Here is an 18174-nt window from a genome sequence, read left to right as displayed (position 1 = left end):
GGGAAGATGACAGTCGAATTTATCTCTTAAAATAATCATTTTGATGCTTGTAGTTTATCTATTAGTGAACTTTCTGCAAACAGGGTTCCTCTAGGTCCACCCTTCACTCACCTGAGAAAGAAAAGGGCTAGACTCAATGGCCTCTAAGGTCCTTGCCAGTTCAATCCTAACTCAGTTTTATGGTTTCCACATTCTGCAAACAGATTCCTTCAAAGAACACTTTGTGATGACTTAAGGATGTCCAGAAGGGCATTCAGAACACAGACCTGGTAACAAAGACGCCCCACACTTCCATGAAGGAAGTGTGTCATCAGTGCTGGTCTGCAGTGGCCTCAGTGAACTAAAAGCCACAGCTAAATATCACTAAAAGGAATGCTAACCATAGCCAGGTGAACAGTGAGGGCAGCTTATCTGCTGGCGAATGGTGGCTGGGTGAAAGGAACACGCAAAAAATGGACTAGAGAGACATTTTAAAGGCAGAATTGAGAGGCTGTATTTTCAATGCATTAAGAAGTACAAAGCAGCTCTGAGGTGCTCTGGTGTATTGCTGAGAACCTCTAAAAACACCTCAGAAGTTCATGTGCTATGAAGATAATTCATTTTGGAGAAGGGGATGGGAAAAAAACCTAATTCACTATTAACCTCTAGGGCTATTATAAAAACAGCAAACAAAAACAAAGAATAAAAACGAAAACACTTTGCATAAGCATATTTTAACAATGCCACTATTACTTTTGACTCAGTCATTCTGACAATTTATCATTTAAAATAATTTGTTTTCCAAATGAATTTCAAACTTCAAGTCTGAAGAAACAAGAGTCAGTTAACAGCTTTTTGGAATAGGGCATATGAAGAATGATATTGGGTTGGCCAAAAAATCCATATGGGTTTTTCTGTAAAGTAAAAGACACATTTTTCATTTTCACCAATAACTTCATTAATTTGGATACTTTGAGTATGTTGGCTATCTCCAACATGGTATAAGATTGATTGTTTTCAATTAATGTACTGATTTGATCATTATCAACTTGAACTGATCTACCCAACCATGGAGTATTATCATGCAGTGAGAAATCTCCAGCAAACAAACTACTTTTGAAACACATTTGATCAGTCATAGCACCTTCTCCATTCACTAACCAAACCTTTTTTTGCATTTCAATTGTGTTTACCTTTCTTGAAATAATTTAAAGCATAATATGCCAAAATGTTGCATATTTTCTTTCATATCTGATATTAAAATGGCTACAAAAAGTCACCAATTTTGATGTTTTTTTAATGCACTGCTGATATGACAGCTGTCACAATACAATCTACCAAAATTGTTTCAAATGAAGTTAAAGACAACTAAGCACTACTAGAGCCATCTTACAGAAAAAAACAAATAAACTTTTGGGACAACCCAATATTATAAAAAATCTCAATTATACTGCTTGTCCACAAAACTGTTTGATTAAAATGTCAGTTTAAAATGAAGAAGTCTACTATTAAAGTAATTTGACTACTTACTATTAATTCAAGGGTATTTTAAAAACCAATAATGAAAATAAATGAACTATTAAAATACTGAATATTTTTACCTTCTTCACAAATCACAGAAACTTTTTACAGAGGACTAATTATCATCTTATTGGTAACTCTGTAAAGCCATATGATATGAAAGATATAACACTTTAATTATTATGTTGAAAAGCAGAAACATCAGTTTTACAATATTAATTAATTTGAAATAAACTTACCACGTCTTTTTATTCATTGTAAGTTCCATTATCACGCGTCTAAAAATAATCAAAACAGCTTTACAAACATCAGCTTGTTCTTTCAAGAGTACGGGAACTTCAGCACATGGTTCCAGCAAAAAGACGTTTGCAGCATTTGTCAAAAATACCTTAAAATAAACAAGTTTTCCTTTAGAAAACATTAAACATAGATATAAACAAATTTTGCTTAAAAATAATGACACTAATTTCACTTTACCAATGAATCATCTTTGAGTTATTTCAATTAAGGCAAAAATATGGTACCAACACATGCTGAGCTTTTTTTGAATTCATCTCTTAGAATCACTCAAATATTGAGACATCTTGAAGACCTTTCTTTAAAAATATTACTATTATATATTACTAATATTGTCACCTTAGAAATTACATGAATCAGAAGAGCTTTTTTAAATTTGACTTTTAAGATTTTATTCATTTATTTTTATAGAGGGAATGGTGTGGGAGGAAAAGGAAGCATCAATGTGAGAGAGAAATATGAATCAGCTGCCTCTCACACGTACCCAACCAGGGACCAAACCTGCAACCCAGGCCACATGCCCTGACCCAGCATCAAACTGGTGACCTTCTGTTTGCCAGGATGATACTCAACCAACTGAGCCACACCAGTCAGGGCCAGAAAAGCTTTTGAAGACCTTTGTTTAGTATCTCCTCCAAAAAGAGGGGGGAAAAAGGTAAGATATGATCACTGCCTCTGGATGAGAAATTATGGTGTGGGGGAGGGAAGAAGAAGAGACACTGTGGTCAGAAAGCAGTTCGAAAGAACTATCTAATTATTGTTGAATCTCCCAGCACATGAACAACTTCTGAGAGAAAGCATAGCCAGTGCCGCCCAACATGGGCGTGGACCTCTAAAAGCAGTGGCATGCCAGGAAATAAAAGCCACACCATTGACACTGCACATCTTCCAGGAGCATATTTTTTTTAAGTATCTACTGTGTAGTAGAATGTAAAACCTAAGTTAATTCTTAAGATAAAAACCGATTTTGAAAAGAATTTAGGTAATCAGTTGATCAATCTATGCCCTGCCTCAAACCTTTAGGATACAAGTTCAATGTTCTCTAACATCAAGCAGGGGTGTTTCAACAGAAAATTTTGAGAAGCAGTGACCCAGGCTATCATGTGATAAGTTTACTGCTTAGGGGCACTACAATAAAATTACAATGTGTTACTGTTTAGACATATGACACTAGCAAACTCTCAATTTAAGAAATTCTGAGTTGTCATTCTGGTAATGTGGATGGATCTGTTCCATATATCTAGAGTTATATTCCATTTTAGGTATCCTTTGTGTTCAACAGTGTAGATTCAAAGGATCTGGGAATAAGCAGAACTTCTTTGGCTCACCTGTGGATGAAAGCCATTAATACAACATCTCAAAACAGATGCAAAACTGATCAGAGAAGAAAACATATTTAAAAGTCAAGTGTATGAACTAGAATACTGACAGTCTAGAAAATTATCTTATATGATATTAAAAAGATATCGTGACCCAATTTTCTAGGAAAAATTACTAAATAAGCAGCATAATAGCTGCTAATATATAATATTAATAGTAAAGAATTCACTAGCCTTCAAGTAAGAAAAAAGAAAACAAAGAACCTTTTGACTAACAAACTAAAGCAGTTTTAGTGACTATGTTTTTAAAGAAGTTTGCCATAGGTGACATATTGCAATACAGATCTTTTTCATTCAACGTTATTTGCCTTCTTAATTTGAATTTGAAACTTTTGCATATTTTCAAGTAAAATTGAGGGAGTCTTCATACACAAGATGGAGAAAAAGTAGATTTACACTTATGAGTATGTGAAATACAATTTATTCTTATATAATTACTTATTAATTACTGCATTATTTTCCAAATGACCAAGTATAAACCTACCTTCACCATACCCTGTATTATACTTCTTTCATTTTGCTTTTTATAAAATTATGAAAATGCTAATTAAATAGATATGTATGACTATGTTAGTATCTGTTAAGGTAAAAATAAACAAAATCAGTAAAATTAGTATGTCCACATTGTCCATTTGGCTACTTTTTCCTAATGAATGAAGCAAAGGGCCCAGCTACAGGGTACAATAAGGATACAAACAGCTATTTAAGTCCAAACTAAATTTTTAAAACTCTGTAATGCTAAAATCAAGGAGAATATTTTTTCTTGGTTCAGACAAATAGTTGTAACTTGTGCTTTCAAAAAACAAGTAACAATCTTCTGAACCCAAAGAGATGACTGGCACCTGAAATCTGGCCGACACTGAGATGGCTGACGATGGCCATCCAGCACCCATCTGAAGGAGGGGCTACCAAAGGGCTCAGGAAAGGGACTCCCGCATGTATTTCTTTGGTGGGGACACAGGTTATATTTAAGAGCCTCACCAAAGTTCTGTGAAGCAACTAAAGTAAAATCACCTTGATTTTTTAAAAAGATTTTATTTATTTATCTTTAGAGGGGAAGGGAAGGAGAGAGGGAGAGAAATATCAATGTATGGTTGCCTCTCATGAGTCCCCTGCTGGGAACTGGCCTGCAACCCAGGCATGTGCCCTGACTGAGAATTGAACCTTGATCCTTTGGTTTACAGGCCCGCGCTCAACCCACTGAACTACACCAGCCAGGGTGATTTTTAAAAAATTAAGTTGAAATTATCTGCCGACTTTCAGTGAAAAAATAAGAAAATGCATTAGTGGCGGTGTATTAAATGGCTAATTAACCTGAAAACCAAAGGATTCCATGATAAAAATCCTACCAAAAGACAGATGACAAAACTGCAGTGTCATTGAAAACTGAGTAATGAGCACGCCATCCATGCCCATGCCATCACCAGACTCTACGCCTGTGCTGTGTGGAAAGCCTAACTGGTNGCCTCTTATGTGTCCCCTGCTGGGGCCTGGCCTGCAACCCAGGCATGTGCCCTGACTGAGAATTGAACCTCGATCCTTTGGTTTACAGGCCCGCGCTCAACCCACTGAACTACACCAGCCAGGGTGATTTTTAAAAAATTAAGTTGAAATTATCTGCCAACTTTCAGTGAAAAAATAAGAAAATGCATTAGTGGCGGTGTATTAAATGGCTAATTAACCTGAAAACCAAAGGATTCCATGATAAAAATCCTACCAAAAGACAGATGACAAAACTGCAGTGTCATTGAAAACTGAGTAATGAGCACGCCATCCATGCCCATGCCATCACCAGACTCTACGCCTGTGCTGTGTGGAAAGCCTAACTGGTCTTAGCCATAAATGTGCACATGGGATAGAGGATGGAGTGTTAGAGAGCAGGGGAAGGAGTTTTCACTTATAGTTGTAACAATGTTCAAGTTGGATGGGTCCAAGAGGTAATTTCCCAATCCCTATTTCTGAGATAAAATCCTGAGCACGGGGGAAATTAAGTGATGAGCCAAGGTTGTTCTTTCCAATGTTCCCAAGTGGTATCATTTCTATTTTATTAATTCATTCAGATAACTATATAAAAATTATTGCATTAATCATCATTCTTCATAAATACAGGCAATTTTATACTTATAAGATTATATAATCAACCACACTTATCTTGCAAATTAGAGTCCAGATAACTAATTACCCATATGTGTAATGCAGACACTTTTAAGATTTAAATCTCAGTCATTTCACATTTACTATATAATAATCATTCTTAAAAATGTGCAACCACTTATTGCATGTCTCCTTTGACTAGAAAAAAAATCATTACAAATTGAAAGAATTATGAAAGAAAAGTCAGACAGGGGGTTTAAGAGCTGTTTACTGACAAATGGCTAAAAATTTTACCATACTTATAGGACGCTATCTCAACAAACAAACGTTCAAACTGACTCCAACTGGGTGCCTTTATGTCTCTGGCTGGCCAGCCGCATACCTGCAGCGTTGCCTGGGCCCCAGCTTTTACGTTCTTGTTTTCCTCTTCGGTCACACACCCTCTGCTCACAGCGCTCGTGAAGGAGTATGTTCGTCCCCAACTGGAAGATCGCTTATGACCAGAGCTTTCAGATGCAGTCTTTGGAAAATAACAATCAGTTAACAAAGAGGAAAAAAGCACGTACTCGAATATTTAATTCCTTATGCTAACCAGAATTCATAAGCATAGGTTCTAGAAGGGCAAGTTTTTTTTTCCCATTTTGCTCACCACTCTACTTATAGCACCTAAACTATATAGCCTGTCAGTTAGCTATGTGTTGAATAAGTAAACAGACATACAATGACTGAATGAGCATGTAATATATAAACCTTTATAGTATATGATTAATTCCATTTGCTTATCTATTGATTTTGACCTCTTGGTTAGTTATTAAAATGATTTCACCAATATTGAAAAATCAAAATTATGTAATTATTAGTACAGATATTTAAAAGTGATAGACCTTTGGTTACAAATATTTTTAAATGTTTGTCATTAAGTGCTATGACAAATACCTATTTTTAGAAATAATATTTCTCAGGCTTTCAAAATAGCACACCAGAAATATAGATTTGGCTGAAGTTTCTTTTGTATTTCAGAAAGAGGTCACACTCTGTTGTTTTATATTAATCCAGCCTGTAGCTTTATCAAACACAGACTAAGCGGTCCATTCTGAGAGCACCCACTCTCTAAGAACAGCATTCAGCCCACACTGAGGCTTACTTATGGTAGAGAAAGCACTCATTATTGGGCTAGTCTTTTCAAGTATGTAACATCCTGACTGCTTCTGGAACAAGCTACTACATAAGACAAGGCTGCCAAAAGATTCTAAATTTAGTTTCAAATGTTATTTATTTAAACATGTCAATGACAAGGAAGTGAGATTTTTAGGCTCATTTGAAGATGTGTAAAATATGACGGTTTATTTAGTAACTCTTATGCAATGGTGACTAATGAAGCTGCAATGCACATGTGGACCTAGCCTGAGAGTTAGATAACCAATGATCTTGAATAGATCACAGACACAGACTCACTGAGACAGGTCCTCAGGACTGTCTCAGCAACCTGAGAGTATAGGAGATGATAGAAGAGATCGACCTGCCTGGGATCTATGACTTAGTAGGTATACTTTGCTAAAAAATTTTATACATTTTATATTTGTGTGTGTACACATGTGTGTATATATTCCCAACTGAAACAAATGATAAAATATTACCTCCCTGCTTTCAGTCTTAGAAAATCCTAATTTTTCAGCATCTTCTTCGGCAACTTCCTTTTTATCTGGTTCCTCCATGAACACAGGTTTGTCCTGGAGGATCCATTTTCTGTATACTTGAACTACTTTCCTTGTTACAGCTATGTCACAGGAAGGCAACAAAAATGCCTGAAATGAAAAGAGAAAACTGCCTTTAACTCCACATAAGCTCAGATCACTACAGAGACATACGACAGACATTTCTAGTCACCATCAGCAATTTCAGACTTTCCTTTAAAACATATAGCAAGTAATACACTACACAGGCTACATATTTTTGCGGATACCAAACTTATCTAAAGAAAAAAGCATTTTCATACTTCGGTCAGAAAATATAATGCAATTCAAAAATAACTTCTAGCCTGGTTGGCATAGCTCAGTGGATTGAGTGTGGGCTGCGAACCAAAGTGTCGCTGGTTCAATTCCCAGTCAGGGCACATGTCTGGGTTGCAGGCCAAGTCCCCACTTAGGGGCATATGAGAGGCAACCACATATTAATGAGGCAACCTTCCTCTCTCTAAATGTAAATAAAAATAAAATCTTTAAAAAAATAACTTCTATATTCTGAATAATTTTTCCACAAAATAACCAAAATGAAGACCTATACAGATAGTCCAATTAGCAATATAAATAATAACAAGTGTACAACGGGAAACTTTTCCCAATGAATCAGATATAGATTTAAGATAACTAACTAGCACAGTCAGTTGCAGCCAACTGTCACATCTCTTCCCAACTCCATATTCAGTGACATCCCTATTGGTAGCTTGAATTAGCCAAGGTGAAAGTATTTATACCCCAGAAGTCTGCCAAAGATACCATTTCTTTTTGCTTTTATTTTCTTGTCTTTGCATTTCTTTTTTTCTTTCTTTTCCTTCTTTCTTTCCTTCCTTCCTTCCTTCCTTCTTTCCTCCCTTCCTCCCCCCTCACTTTTTTGAGAGCCAGTTGTTCAATATTTACCAGCACACCACTGTGCAGAGATACTAATGGTAATGACAGCACTGGCCAGTTGTAGCATTATGCATATTTAGTACACTTGACATTAAGGAATCCTCATATATCTACATAAGATTTTGATTTAATGTAATACATTTCAAAACTGTAGAGGGAAAATACATTTACCATTTGCCTTTTTAGTATCAGCTTTAAGAAATACTTCTGTATAAGTGCTGAACACAAAAAAGTACTCAACATGCGGCCCTGGCTGGTGTAGCTCAGTAAATTGAGCACGGGCCTGCGAACCAGACGATCGCGGTTGGATTCCTAGTCAGGGCACATGCCTGGGTTGCAGGCCAGTTCCTGGCAGGGGCCAGTTCCCAGCAGGGGATGCACAAAAAACAACCATACATTAATGTTTCTCTTTCTCTCTCCTTCCCTTCCCCTCTAAAGATAAATAAAATATTAAAAAAAGTACTCAACATGCCACTGAGTGCTTTAATTCCATAGATGAGAAATTAAGATGAGACTCAAAACGACTGAGATATTTTTCCAAGGTTATAAAGTTAATAAGTAATGAATCCACATCTTGATCTCAAGTTTTATTTTAATACCATCCTAAGCTTCATGCTTTCAGGATCCAGTTAGAGGCAGAGTTCAATGCAACAATGGTTTATGTAATACATAAATATCTACAGGCATTGTCATGTCTCAAGAAATTCCGGAATAAAGAAGTTTCTGTTATAACAAAAGTGCAACATATCAATGTATCAAATATTCTGATGTGTGCTGCAAGAAAGATGAACAAAAGCAGAGTGTGACAAAAGTATACTGGTGTCCCATTCTAATTTTGTTGCAAAATTTTATTACAAATATTTTCACACAGATAAAAATTTCTAAGACTTTTACTATGATTACCCATATACCCTAGGCTCCACCATTAGCATTTGCTATATTTGCTTTACACATATCGGTCAATATATCCTTGTATCTATCTTTCTTTTAATTCATTTTATTTTTGATGCATTTCAAAGCAAGCTGCAGAAATCAGTATCCCTAAACATTTCAGTACGCATATCACTGACGAGAGTTCAAAATTAATTATCATACTTAGGTAAAATTTATAAACAATAAAATGCACAAATGTTAAGTGGAGCATTTGATGAGTTTTGACAAATGCAGACAATGATGTAACTCAAATCCAATAGCAAGGTAAATCATGTTATCCTCCTTCCAGAAAGCAAGTACAAATTCTCTCTGGATAAAAATAATAATGAAACCAAAATTATGTGTATGAACAGTCTGGCTAGTGTGATATGTAGCTTATTGATAAAAAGTCAGAAATATTAGAAAATAAGTCAATATTAACAAAACAATAATAGATAATAGACAATTTAAAAATACAGATATCAAGATAAAGTATTAGAAAAACATGTAAAAGGAGTTGAAAAACTAACTGAAATGAAAAACTCAGAATGAACACAGCTGAAGAGAAAAGGAGATAAAATATATCAGAAGAAAACATCCAGAGTGAAGCTTGAGAGACAAAAGGATGGCTAACTCAGAAGAGAAGGTAAGAGAGAATACAATGAAAAGGTTACCCTATACATGGCTAAAGATGCATTGGAAAGATTAGTAAAAGGAGCTGAAATAATGTTTAAAGAATGTCTGAGAATTTTGCCAAAATTGTTAAGAGATACCAATCCATAGATTCGAGAATCACAAAATAACACATGCAGTATAAAAACAAAGTACACTACAGTAAAACTGCTGAAAACCAAAGAAAATCAGAAAATCTTAAAAGCATCCAGAGAAAAAAAGGCACATTTATTCTAAACAAGCAACTAAATGACTTAGCATGGCTTCTCAAAGAAATAAAGGAAGCAGAAGCATGAAACAAAATAGTCAATGTGTGGAAAGAAGACAGCTGCCGATGTAGCATTTGACATCCTGAAAGAATGTATTTCTAAAATGAAAGCAGAATAGAGACATTTTCACATAAGAAAGTAAAATTTTACCAGGTGATCTGACCTAAGGGAAATACTAAAAGTTATTTTACCTTTACGTAGAAAGAAAATAATCCTAGGTCACAGATTTGGGAAGGGATAGAATGTAATAAAAGAGTAATTATTTAGATAAACCTAAGTAAATAATACATATAAATAAAATAAAATTGTGTAATTATAGTACTTCTGAAAGAGATTATATATATATTTATAGATAGACAAGACATACTACACTAGCTATTCATAACACGGAATTCAAATACATAACAACAACACAAACTGAGGAGAAAATAAAAATGCATAGGAAAGGGTGAAAGTTGAAATTAATGCTAGATTTTTAAGTTATAGACGTGGGCTGTCAACCATTAGAATATAACAAATGAGTGCGAAAATACTAATCTGATGGAGAAAAATGGGATGCTAAAAACAACACCCTGAAAGAATTCAAGACTAGAAAGTAGAAAGACAATAAACTTAAACATAATTATATCAGTTGTTACGTTAAATGGAGCTGACTGAATGTTCCAAATGAAAGTGGAATAACTCTCAAAATGAAAGAATTATAACACTGAACTTTAAAAACACTATATGCCATTTATAAGAGGACACTAAAATACACTGACATGTGTAGGTTGAAAATAAAAAGTTAGGAAAAGCTATGCGGAGGGCTATGTGATGCAAACACTAACTGAAAGAAAACCAGTAGATTTATATTAAGAACAGGCAAGATTAACTTTGAAGAGGGGGGAAAAGGCATTACTAGAGGAAAAGAGAGACATTTCTTAATGATAAAAGATTCAATTCAAACTAACAATATTTCTAAATCTGTACCACAACTAATAATTATGCCTCAAATATATGCCAGCAAATATTGACAGACTGAGGGAAAAAAACAGACAAATCCAGTCAGACTAGGATCTTCTCAGTAACTGGTAGAACAGCAGACAAGAAATAATAAGGACAGATGAGAGCTGAACACATACTTCCTGCCTTCTCACTACCATCCTCCACACCTCAAGTCCTCATACTTTTCATCTCTCTCTGAGGTGCATTCAGGATAATAATTTCTTCAGTATGTCATCCAGTTAATTCTTTATTCAGCTGTATCTAATATGCTATTAAAATTATTACTGAGTTTTTCCTCTAATGTTTCAATTGTTACAATTTTTAATGTCAAAAGTTCCATTTTCTTACTACTCAAATTTGTTTAGCATTTGTATAGTTCAATCATCTTCTCTTTAGATCTTAACTATTTCAATTCAAATTAAATCATTACTGTCCATGTGTGTGTATAACAGATGTATTGCTACGGCAACATTAATGGAGGGAATATGGTAGATTTTTAAATAATGTACTATTATGATAAAAGAATGTTTTGGCAGCCCCATGTATACAATATAGACTAGAAAGGGATGACACAGAAGATGTGGGACTCCAAGAAGCATGCTGCTCACCATGGTCAAAAGGAAAGGAGAGAAAGGAGTGAAAAGTCCCTGCATAATTTGGCCAGTCAGTGATAGCTCATAGGAGGAGTGGATAAGGAGCCTGGGAGGGCTAAAATTAATATGCCCCCAAGAATGAAGGTCCCTTTAAAGAAGCAGTCTAGTTGGAAAAAGTTGATGTTAGGGAAGAAACGAGATAAATTTTGGCCTTGGATTCATGAAGATAGCACAAGAATGTCAGGTGAGATCACAAGTGGGCATTTTAAAGGAAAATGTGGAATTAAAAAGCAAGGTCTAAACAACAACAAGAAAAAAAGACTTGCGTGGAAGTCACATGCAACAGCAGTTGCTGGCACTAGACAAGTAGTTGAAGGCCCCAAAGAAGCAAGAGTGGACTAAAGAGAAAGGGCTCAAGCCCAGAATTTTGGTCAACTCTTGTAATTTGGGGTGAAACAAAAAGAAAGAAAAAATGAGACAGAGAAGACACAGTCAGGAAGCGAGAAGAACCAAGGCAGTGCCAGGTCACAGAATCAGAAAAAAATACATTATAAGGGGAATTTTAATTACAGATTAAACAAATATTTTCTTAAGCAAAATTTTACTTTCATTAAAATACAAAATATAATAAACCTCTAGATTGTTGTGGATTATGCTAGAACTTTCATTTTTGGTTGATTTTTCTTTAATGGAAGTCTCAGAAATAAAAGAGTTGATCATTTACTATCTGGAAATCTGTTCTCTTCATGGTACATATGCATCACTCATATATGTACAGAATTTGCTTCTTTCCAACATTCAGGGGCCTCAGCCTCTGCTCTGGTACATGGATGAAACAACCATTCCCCCATTACATACACATGTGCACAAAACAGCCATGCTCTCTGTTTCCAAGGCACCAGTACCAAGACAAAGGTGGCCAGTGGCTCTACCCCACACTACAGAGCTGCTGTCTTCTTAACTGTATTGAGGGTTTCCTTGCTCTGTCAGATTGCTATAGCTCAGTTTCACCACAACAGCAACATGATAACCTTTTAGGCCAGACTATCCTTTGCGGGGTGAGGGTGAGGTAGCTGTCCTGTGTTTGTAGAGTATTTAACAGCATTCCCAGCAGTTACCCACTAGCTGCCAGTAGCACTGTCCTCTCTCCAGTTGTTACAACCAAGTATCTCCAGACACTGCCAAACATCCCCTCAGGGGCAGAATCAGCCTTGGTTGTTGCTCATGGTAATCCTTCCCTGGGCCTCTGATCACCTCTTCTGTCCTCTTACTTGCTTGCACCCTGTTGCCCTCCTCACCTACCTTTTTTCACTTGTGCCAGAATCACTTGTATTCTATGTGCATGCCATAGGCTTTTTGCAAGGCAAGTACAACTGTCTGCAGAAATCTTGAGATTCTCAGAAAGCATTTTAGGCCCTTGGAACAACACCAAGTCTGGGTTCTTCTTTCCTTGTTCATTTGTTCAAGCATATTCAGGAATGGCTTTCCTCCCACCTACCTTTGGTTTTGAAGTTTGTTATGGAAACATGAGGTATTTTGGAATGGTTTTGCTTAAATATAAAAGTTTCCCTCAACATGTAGTAGTTGTACAAAAATACAATTTAAAAAATTCACAAATGAAACAAAATCACAACACTCCAGGTGACATTAAATGCGGTTAAGAAAGATTATTCAGTCATATAATTTGACCCAACTCATCAACACTATTTCTTAAAGTATTATGAGTAAAAGAACAAAAATCCTTTCAATGCATGAACACACACACTAACCTGGCGAAATACTTCATTCACAAAATTTATATAACCTCGAGTTGACAAGAGAATCCGCTGCACCATTTCATACACGGTTCGGTGCTCTTCTTCAATGCTACAAAGGCTAGAGTTGCTAAGTCTCCGGTCTGACAAGGTTCTGCTGTTAGAATGGTTTTTGTCTGGCTCTGCAGGTCCACCACTCTCCAGCTCTGGCGCCCTCTCTTGCACCACACCACCACCAACAGTCTGGAAGAAAGTTATTACCACTTCTGAGTCAGCCTCTTTGGCACCCAAGAACACCTAGGAAAACTGAAGACTCGCTTTATTTTAAAGAACTCTGGTTACAATCAACTTGACAACAAGCTGGAAACCAGCACTGCAAGAAGCCCAAGGGACTCCAGGGACCTATACTTACCAACTTTCCAATTCACCAGCAGACCCCTCCCCAACTCAGTTATTTTAATAGGAAAACTACTAAATTATTATAGGAAGGATAGCTGTGAAATTTTACCAACCTAAAACATTTTATTTATGTTTGTAAAATTACAGAATAATATAACATGTGAATGAATTGATATTATCATCTTTGGTCTCTACACTTAAGCATTTATTCTACAGTTGCAGAGATTTGATAATTGAGCAGATGTTTTGAAGCCACAATGTTGTATGCATCATTTGACTCACAAGACTAAGTGATAACTTGATAGGGAGTGCCCAGATCTTTAAAGGATATAAGAACCTTTATCTGAGTTTCATATCTCAGATCAAACTTAACTGAAATATTTATAAAACTTTAAATATCTAGGAGACTATAAGAACAGAAAGAAATGAAATAATTCATGCAGTGGGTCACAAAGTTTAACATTGGTTTCTGCTCTCATTTTCCCAGAAAATTTAATGCTTCCTCCAAACACATATAATTTTACTTTATTTTTGTAAATTCCAGTATTACTCTTTTACGTGCCAAAGTAACTAACCTAAATAACACTAGAATTCTACCCACTGTAAATGTTTTTATAAGAAGTGACAAGATATCAGAAGTACAAAATAGTCATTTCAGTAACTACCTTGGACAGTTTGAAAGCAAAGTAGACATCAAAATAGTAATCTCAAGAGAAAATTAATGGAATATTATGTTTATAATTTTTCTCTTCATGCCTTAACTATTAAGCGTATGTGGCTTATCAAAGGCACTGTCACACATTGAGATGAGGTAGCTATAGAAATTATTTCATCTTTTTGATGGATTAATTATATTCCACAAAAAATAAATTTTACTCATTTTTACTAATAGATGCTTTATTTTAACTGGTAAAGCATGGAGGCTGGAGTAAGTTTCATGTCTCTTGAAGCTCAATAACCTGTGACTTTTTGATTAACAACTCCCATTTTCTCCACAAGCCAAAAAAGAAAAAAAACATACATACAATATATATGTAGCGAATTAAAAATGGCCACAAATTCTTTGATATTCTTTGTGCAGAGAGATGAAGTTTATGTCCCCTCTCTTTGGTCCACACCAATTGTGTGACTGTGTTAGTCAGCAGAATGGAGTAGAAGTGACCTGTGCCAGTATCAGGCCCAGGCCCCAAAGGTTGACTGTCACCCTTCCCCATCTCTTGGAACATTTGTTCTTGATGCCCTGAGCACACAGCAAAGAAGTCCAACTACTCTGACAAATACTACATGGAAAGATAGGTCGAGCTAAGCCCAGCCTTCCAAATGCATGCACCTAAGTAACAGACATGTGAATGAAGTCATTTTGGAACTTCCAGACTAGCCAGCTGGCAGCTGAAGACCATACTACCTACCCAATAGCCTCAGTTAATGCCACATGACACATAAGAATTGTCCAACCAAATCCCGCCCAAATTCCTGAACCAGTAAGTGAAATATGTAGAATGATAAGAGTTTATTTATTTAAGCCACTAAGCTTTGAGCTCATCAGATAAATTTTAAAAAATAGCAATTAGATAACTAAAATAATGTAGATAAAGAACTATGTTTAAAGGTACCCAGTCATTCAAAAAAAATAAGTTCTGTTATTCAAATAGAATACAATGGTAGCATAGTGGATTTCCTATCATGCTTTATTAAAATTAGTTGATCCTTGAACAATATGGGAGTTAGGGACACCGACCTGTCAGAGTCAAAAAACTGCATTTAACCTAGGACGCTCCCCCAACCCCTGCTGCACGTGCAGATTCCCAACAAATGAAAAATAATGTAAGGCTGGTAAAACAATGCTTTTCTTTTTTTAAATTTATTTATTTTTCAAGTACAGCTTTCTGTCTATTACTCCCATCCCAACCCACCCCCCTGTACTCCCCACCTCCCTCCCATTTCCACCCTTCTTAGTTGTTGTCCATGTATTCTTTATATTTGTTCCTCTAAATCCCTCCCCTATTTTCCCTGAAATTCCCTCCCCTCTCCCCTCTGGTCACTGTCCCCCTGTTCTCTATTTCAGTGTCTTTGGTTATATTTTGCTTGCTTGTTTGTTTTGTTGTTTAGCTTCCTACTAAAGGTGGAACTGGAAAGCATTATGCTGAGTGAAATAAGCCACTGTGAAAAACAATGCTTCTCTTAGCCTCCTCTAGACCACACTCCTTCCACAAAAGGCTGCTTTCCAAAAATATCAACATGTTTTGACAGACAATTATAATTACAGTAAGTAATAAACTGATAACCCAAGTCTATTCATTTCTGGTCTCTTTTAGGAAGATTAACCGTGCAAGCATGAGTAAGAATTAACCACAGCAGAAAGAGGTCCATTTTCCACCCACTACAATCAGCCTGGAATCTCCATTATCATTTAGTATTAGCTAACTTGGTGGTATACGCAAGATGATTCTTACTCTTTGGCATGTGATGAAGCCTTAGGGAAAGACAGATCTGCTTAGACCATGCCTGCACTGCCAGCGCTCGGGGAATTGCTTGATACAGACTACCTTTTAATCCTTCCCCTCAACCCTCTCTACTACTCTGGCTTCTTCTTAACCCATACCTCAAAGAAAGAGTTGTTCACACTTAAAGTAAGGCTCATTGAGGACACCTACAAGTAGGTGTGAAACAAGAGAATGCAACTGCCATTCTGTTGGTGATGCCTGATGCCACTCAATTCCCATCATGATATGCATTCATGGTTGGGGACAGCCTACATTTGCCTTGGAGAGCTTAAGAACACAGAAAGAATTAAAGTGGTAATCAACAAATGAGTTTGTACAATATATTAACCCCTGTAGGGCTGACAATTTGTGCCGTTCACTTTTTCTAACTGTTCATCTCATGGAATACAATTTCAGGAAATTCACAGCCCCATGAATCATTATTACAAGGCTAGTAAAGTGATACTTCAATAATGTAACTAAAAAAGTTATCATACAAATAAATGTGATCAACTATCTTACCATCTCAAACTTTCTTCTTCATTCACTAATGGACTTCTCTGGGTTTTAACGTTTAATTAATGTACATATAGAACTAGTAAAAACAACATTTCCTGCCACAATTAAAATCACCATTCTGCTTTTTCTATTACACATTGAAATACTGTCTTATAAAAAATGATTCATTAAGAAGTAATTCTCCATTGAAAACATTTTCAGCTAAAATGATGAACAAAGATTGTTCAGATACAAAAGGGGGTGTTGCTGGTATTGCCAACATATTATAGATATATGGGATGCATTTTTGTTCTCCCACGAAAGACACCAGATTCTCTGAGTGGAAAATAAGCTAAGTCTAGAAGATGCACTAATATGTTTCTTCCTTGGTGAAAAATACTGTCAAATATTCCTTTTAAATCAAAAGGAAGTAAATTCTCTTTGGAAAACCACACACACACAAAAACTCTTCTTATGCATGATCTTTAACAAAGTAATAGTGGCCAAAGTGTGAATTCTATTTAGAAGCAGCACTTAAAATAAAGGTTTTTAAAGGGCTCTCACAAGAGCAGTATATTCTTTGAAAAGAAGTTTTGGACCACCTGACTTAGACAGTGATGTTCACTTTACATGAGTAAAATTATATTAAATTTGAAATTCTGAACAAAAATATTCAGGAGACAAAATGCAATTGCATGTGCTTTTATTCCTGCAACTTCATTTCCAAAGGTTAACATTCAGTTGTTTAAATGGTTTCTTTTTCTCAGGTATAATGTACAGGAACTGCAGAACACAGGAGTCACATGTGAGATGAGGTGGGAACCACAGCTGTAAGGCAGAGAACATAATACAGCAGACAACCGGTCAGCAGAATAATGACCCCTGAAAGATGTCCACACCTTAACCCCTAGAACCTTTGAATGTTAACTTATGTGGCAAAACGGACCCAGCAGATGTGGTTAAATTAAGGATGCTGAGATGGAGAGATTATCCTGGGTTATCTGTGTGGTCCCAGTGTAAGGGGGAAGGAAAATGAGACACAGAAAAAGTGATTATGAAGATGGAAACAGAGGGAGACAAGATGATGTGATGAGAGACCACGAGCCCAGAAATGCAGGTAGCCTCTATAAGTTGGATAAGGTAAGAAAACTAATTGTGCTCTAGAGCCTCCAGAAGGAACACAGACCAGCCAACACCTTGGTTTTATTCCACTAAGACTGAATTCCAGAACAGCAAGACAATAAATTTGTTCTGTTTCAAGACACTAAGTTTGTGGTAATTTGCTACAGAGGTACTAAGCAACTAATATAACAGCTTACTATGAGATGTTTCAATAGTCCCTATGGTGACAGTGGCATTTCTATGAACAGCCATCTGCAGGGTGTGGTAGCACTGAGCACAATGGTCTGCCCAGTATCCGTTCCCACTTCCTGACAGAACCCCAGTGCTTGGCGTGCCTCTTCCCATGAAGCCCATGTTGACTCAGAAGAAGCTGACCCAATCCACAGTTACCAAGGGAGTGTTCTGTTTCGTCAAGGAAGTAATTATGTCCCTTCCTCCTTCAGCATTCTCACACCCAGTTTTAAGCTAATCAGTGCCTTGTTACGGTTCTAGGAGTGGACAGGTAACCTATATAGTACCACTCAGACAAAAGGAGTGGTTTTGTATTTTTGAATATCTCTAAACATGAACAAGGAGCATAATGTCCCATCT

The 18174-nt window shown here is 36.2% G+C and overlaps 1 protein-coding gene across 4 annotated transcripts in view; it reads right to left on the bottom strand.

Moving 5' to 3' along the window:
- The window catches only part of RALGAPA2 (Ral GTPase activating protein catalytic subunit alpha 2), a 381676-nt gene that overhangs the window by 263597 nt on the left and 99905 nt on the right, over positions 1–18174 (bottom strand). For 3 of the 4 annotated variants that reach the window (XM_037057016.1, XM_037057015.1, XM_037057017.1), the window contains exons 10-13: positions 13097–13324; positions 6908–7075; positions 5653–5790; positions 1740–1888 (exon numbers count right to left, since the gene is read on the bottom strand). In XM_037057016.1, coding sequence (XP_036912911.1) covers positions 1740–1888; positions 5653–5790; positions 6908–7075; positions 13097–13324 — 683 coding nt within the window. The remainder of the gene's footprint in view (positions 1–1739; positions 1889–5652; positions 5791–6907; positions 7076–13096; positions 13325–18174) is intronic. The other variant, XM_037057018.1, reaches the window with a different exon arrangement.

Source organism: Sturnira hondurensis, unplaced genomic scaffold, assembly GCF_014824575.4.
Source record: "Sturnira hondurensis isolate 20B ecotype Veracruz unplaced genomic scaffold, ASM1482457v3 Scaffold0009244, whole genome shotgun sequence".
Classification (NCBI taxonomy): Eukaryota; Metazoa; Chordata; class Mammalia; order Chiroptera; family Phyllostomidae; genus Sturnira; species Sturnira hondurensis.
Note: the sequence above shows the minus strand (reverse complement) of the source record. Positions and strands in the feature narration are given on the sequence as shown.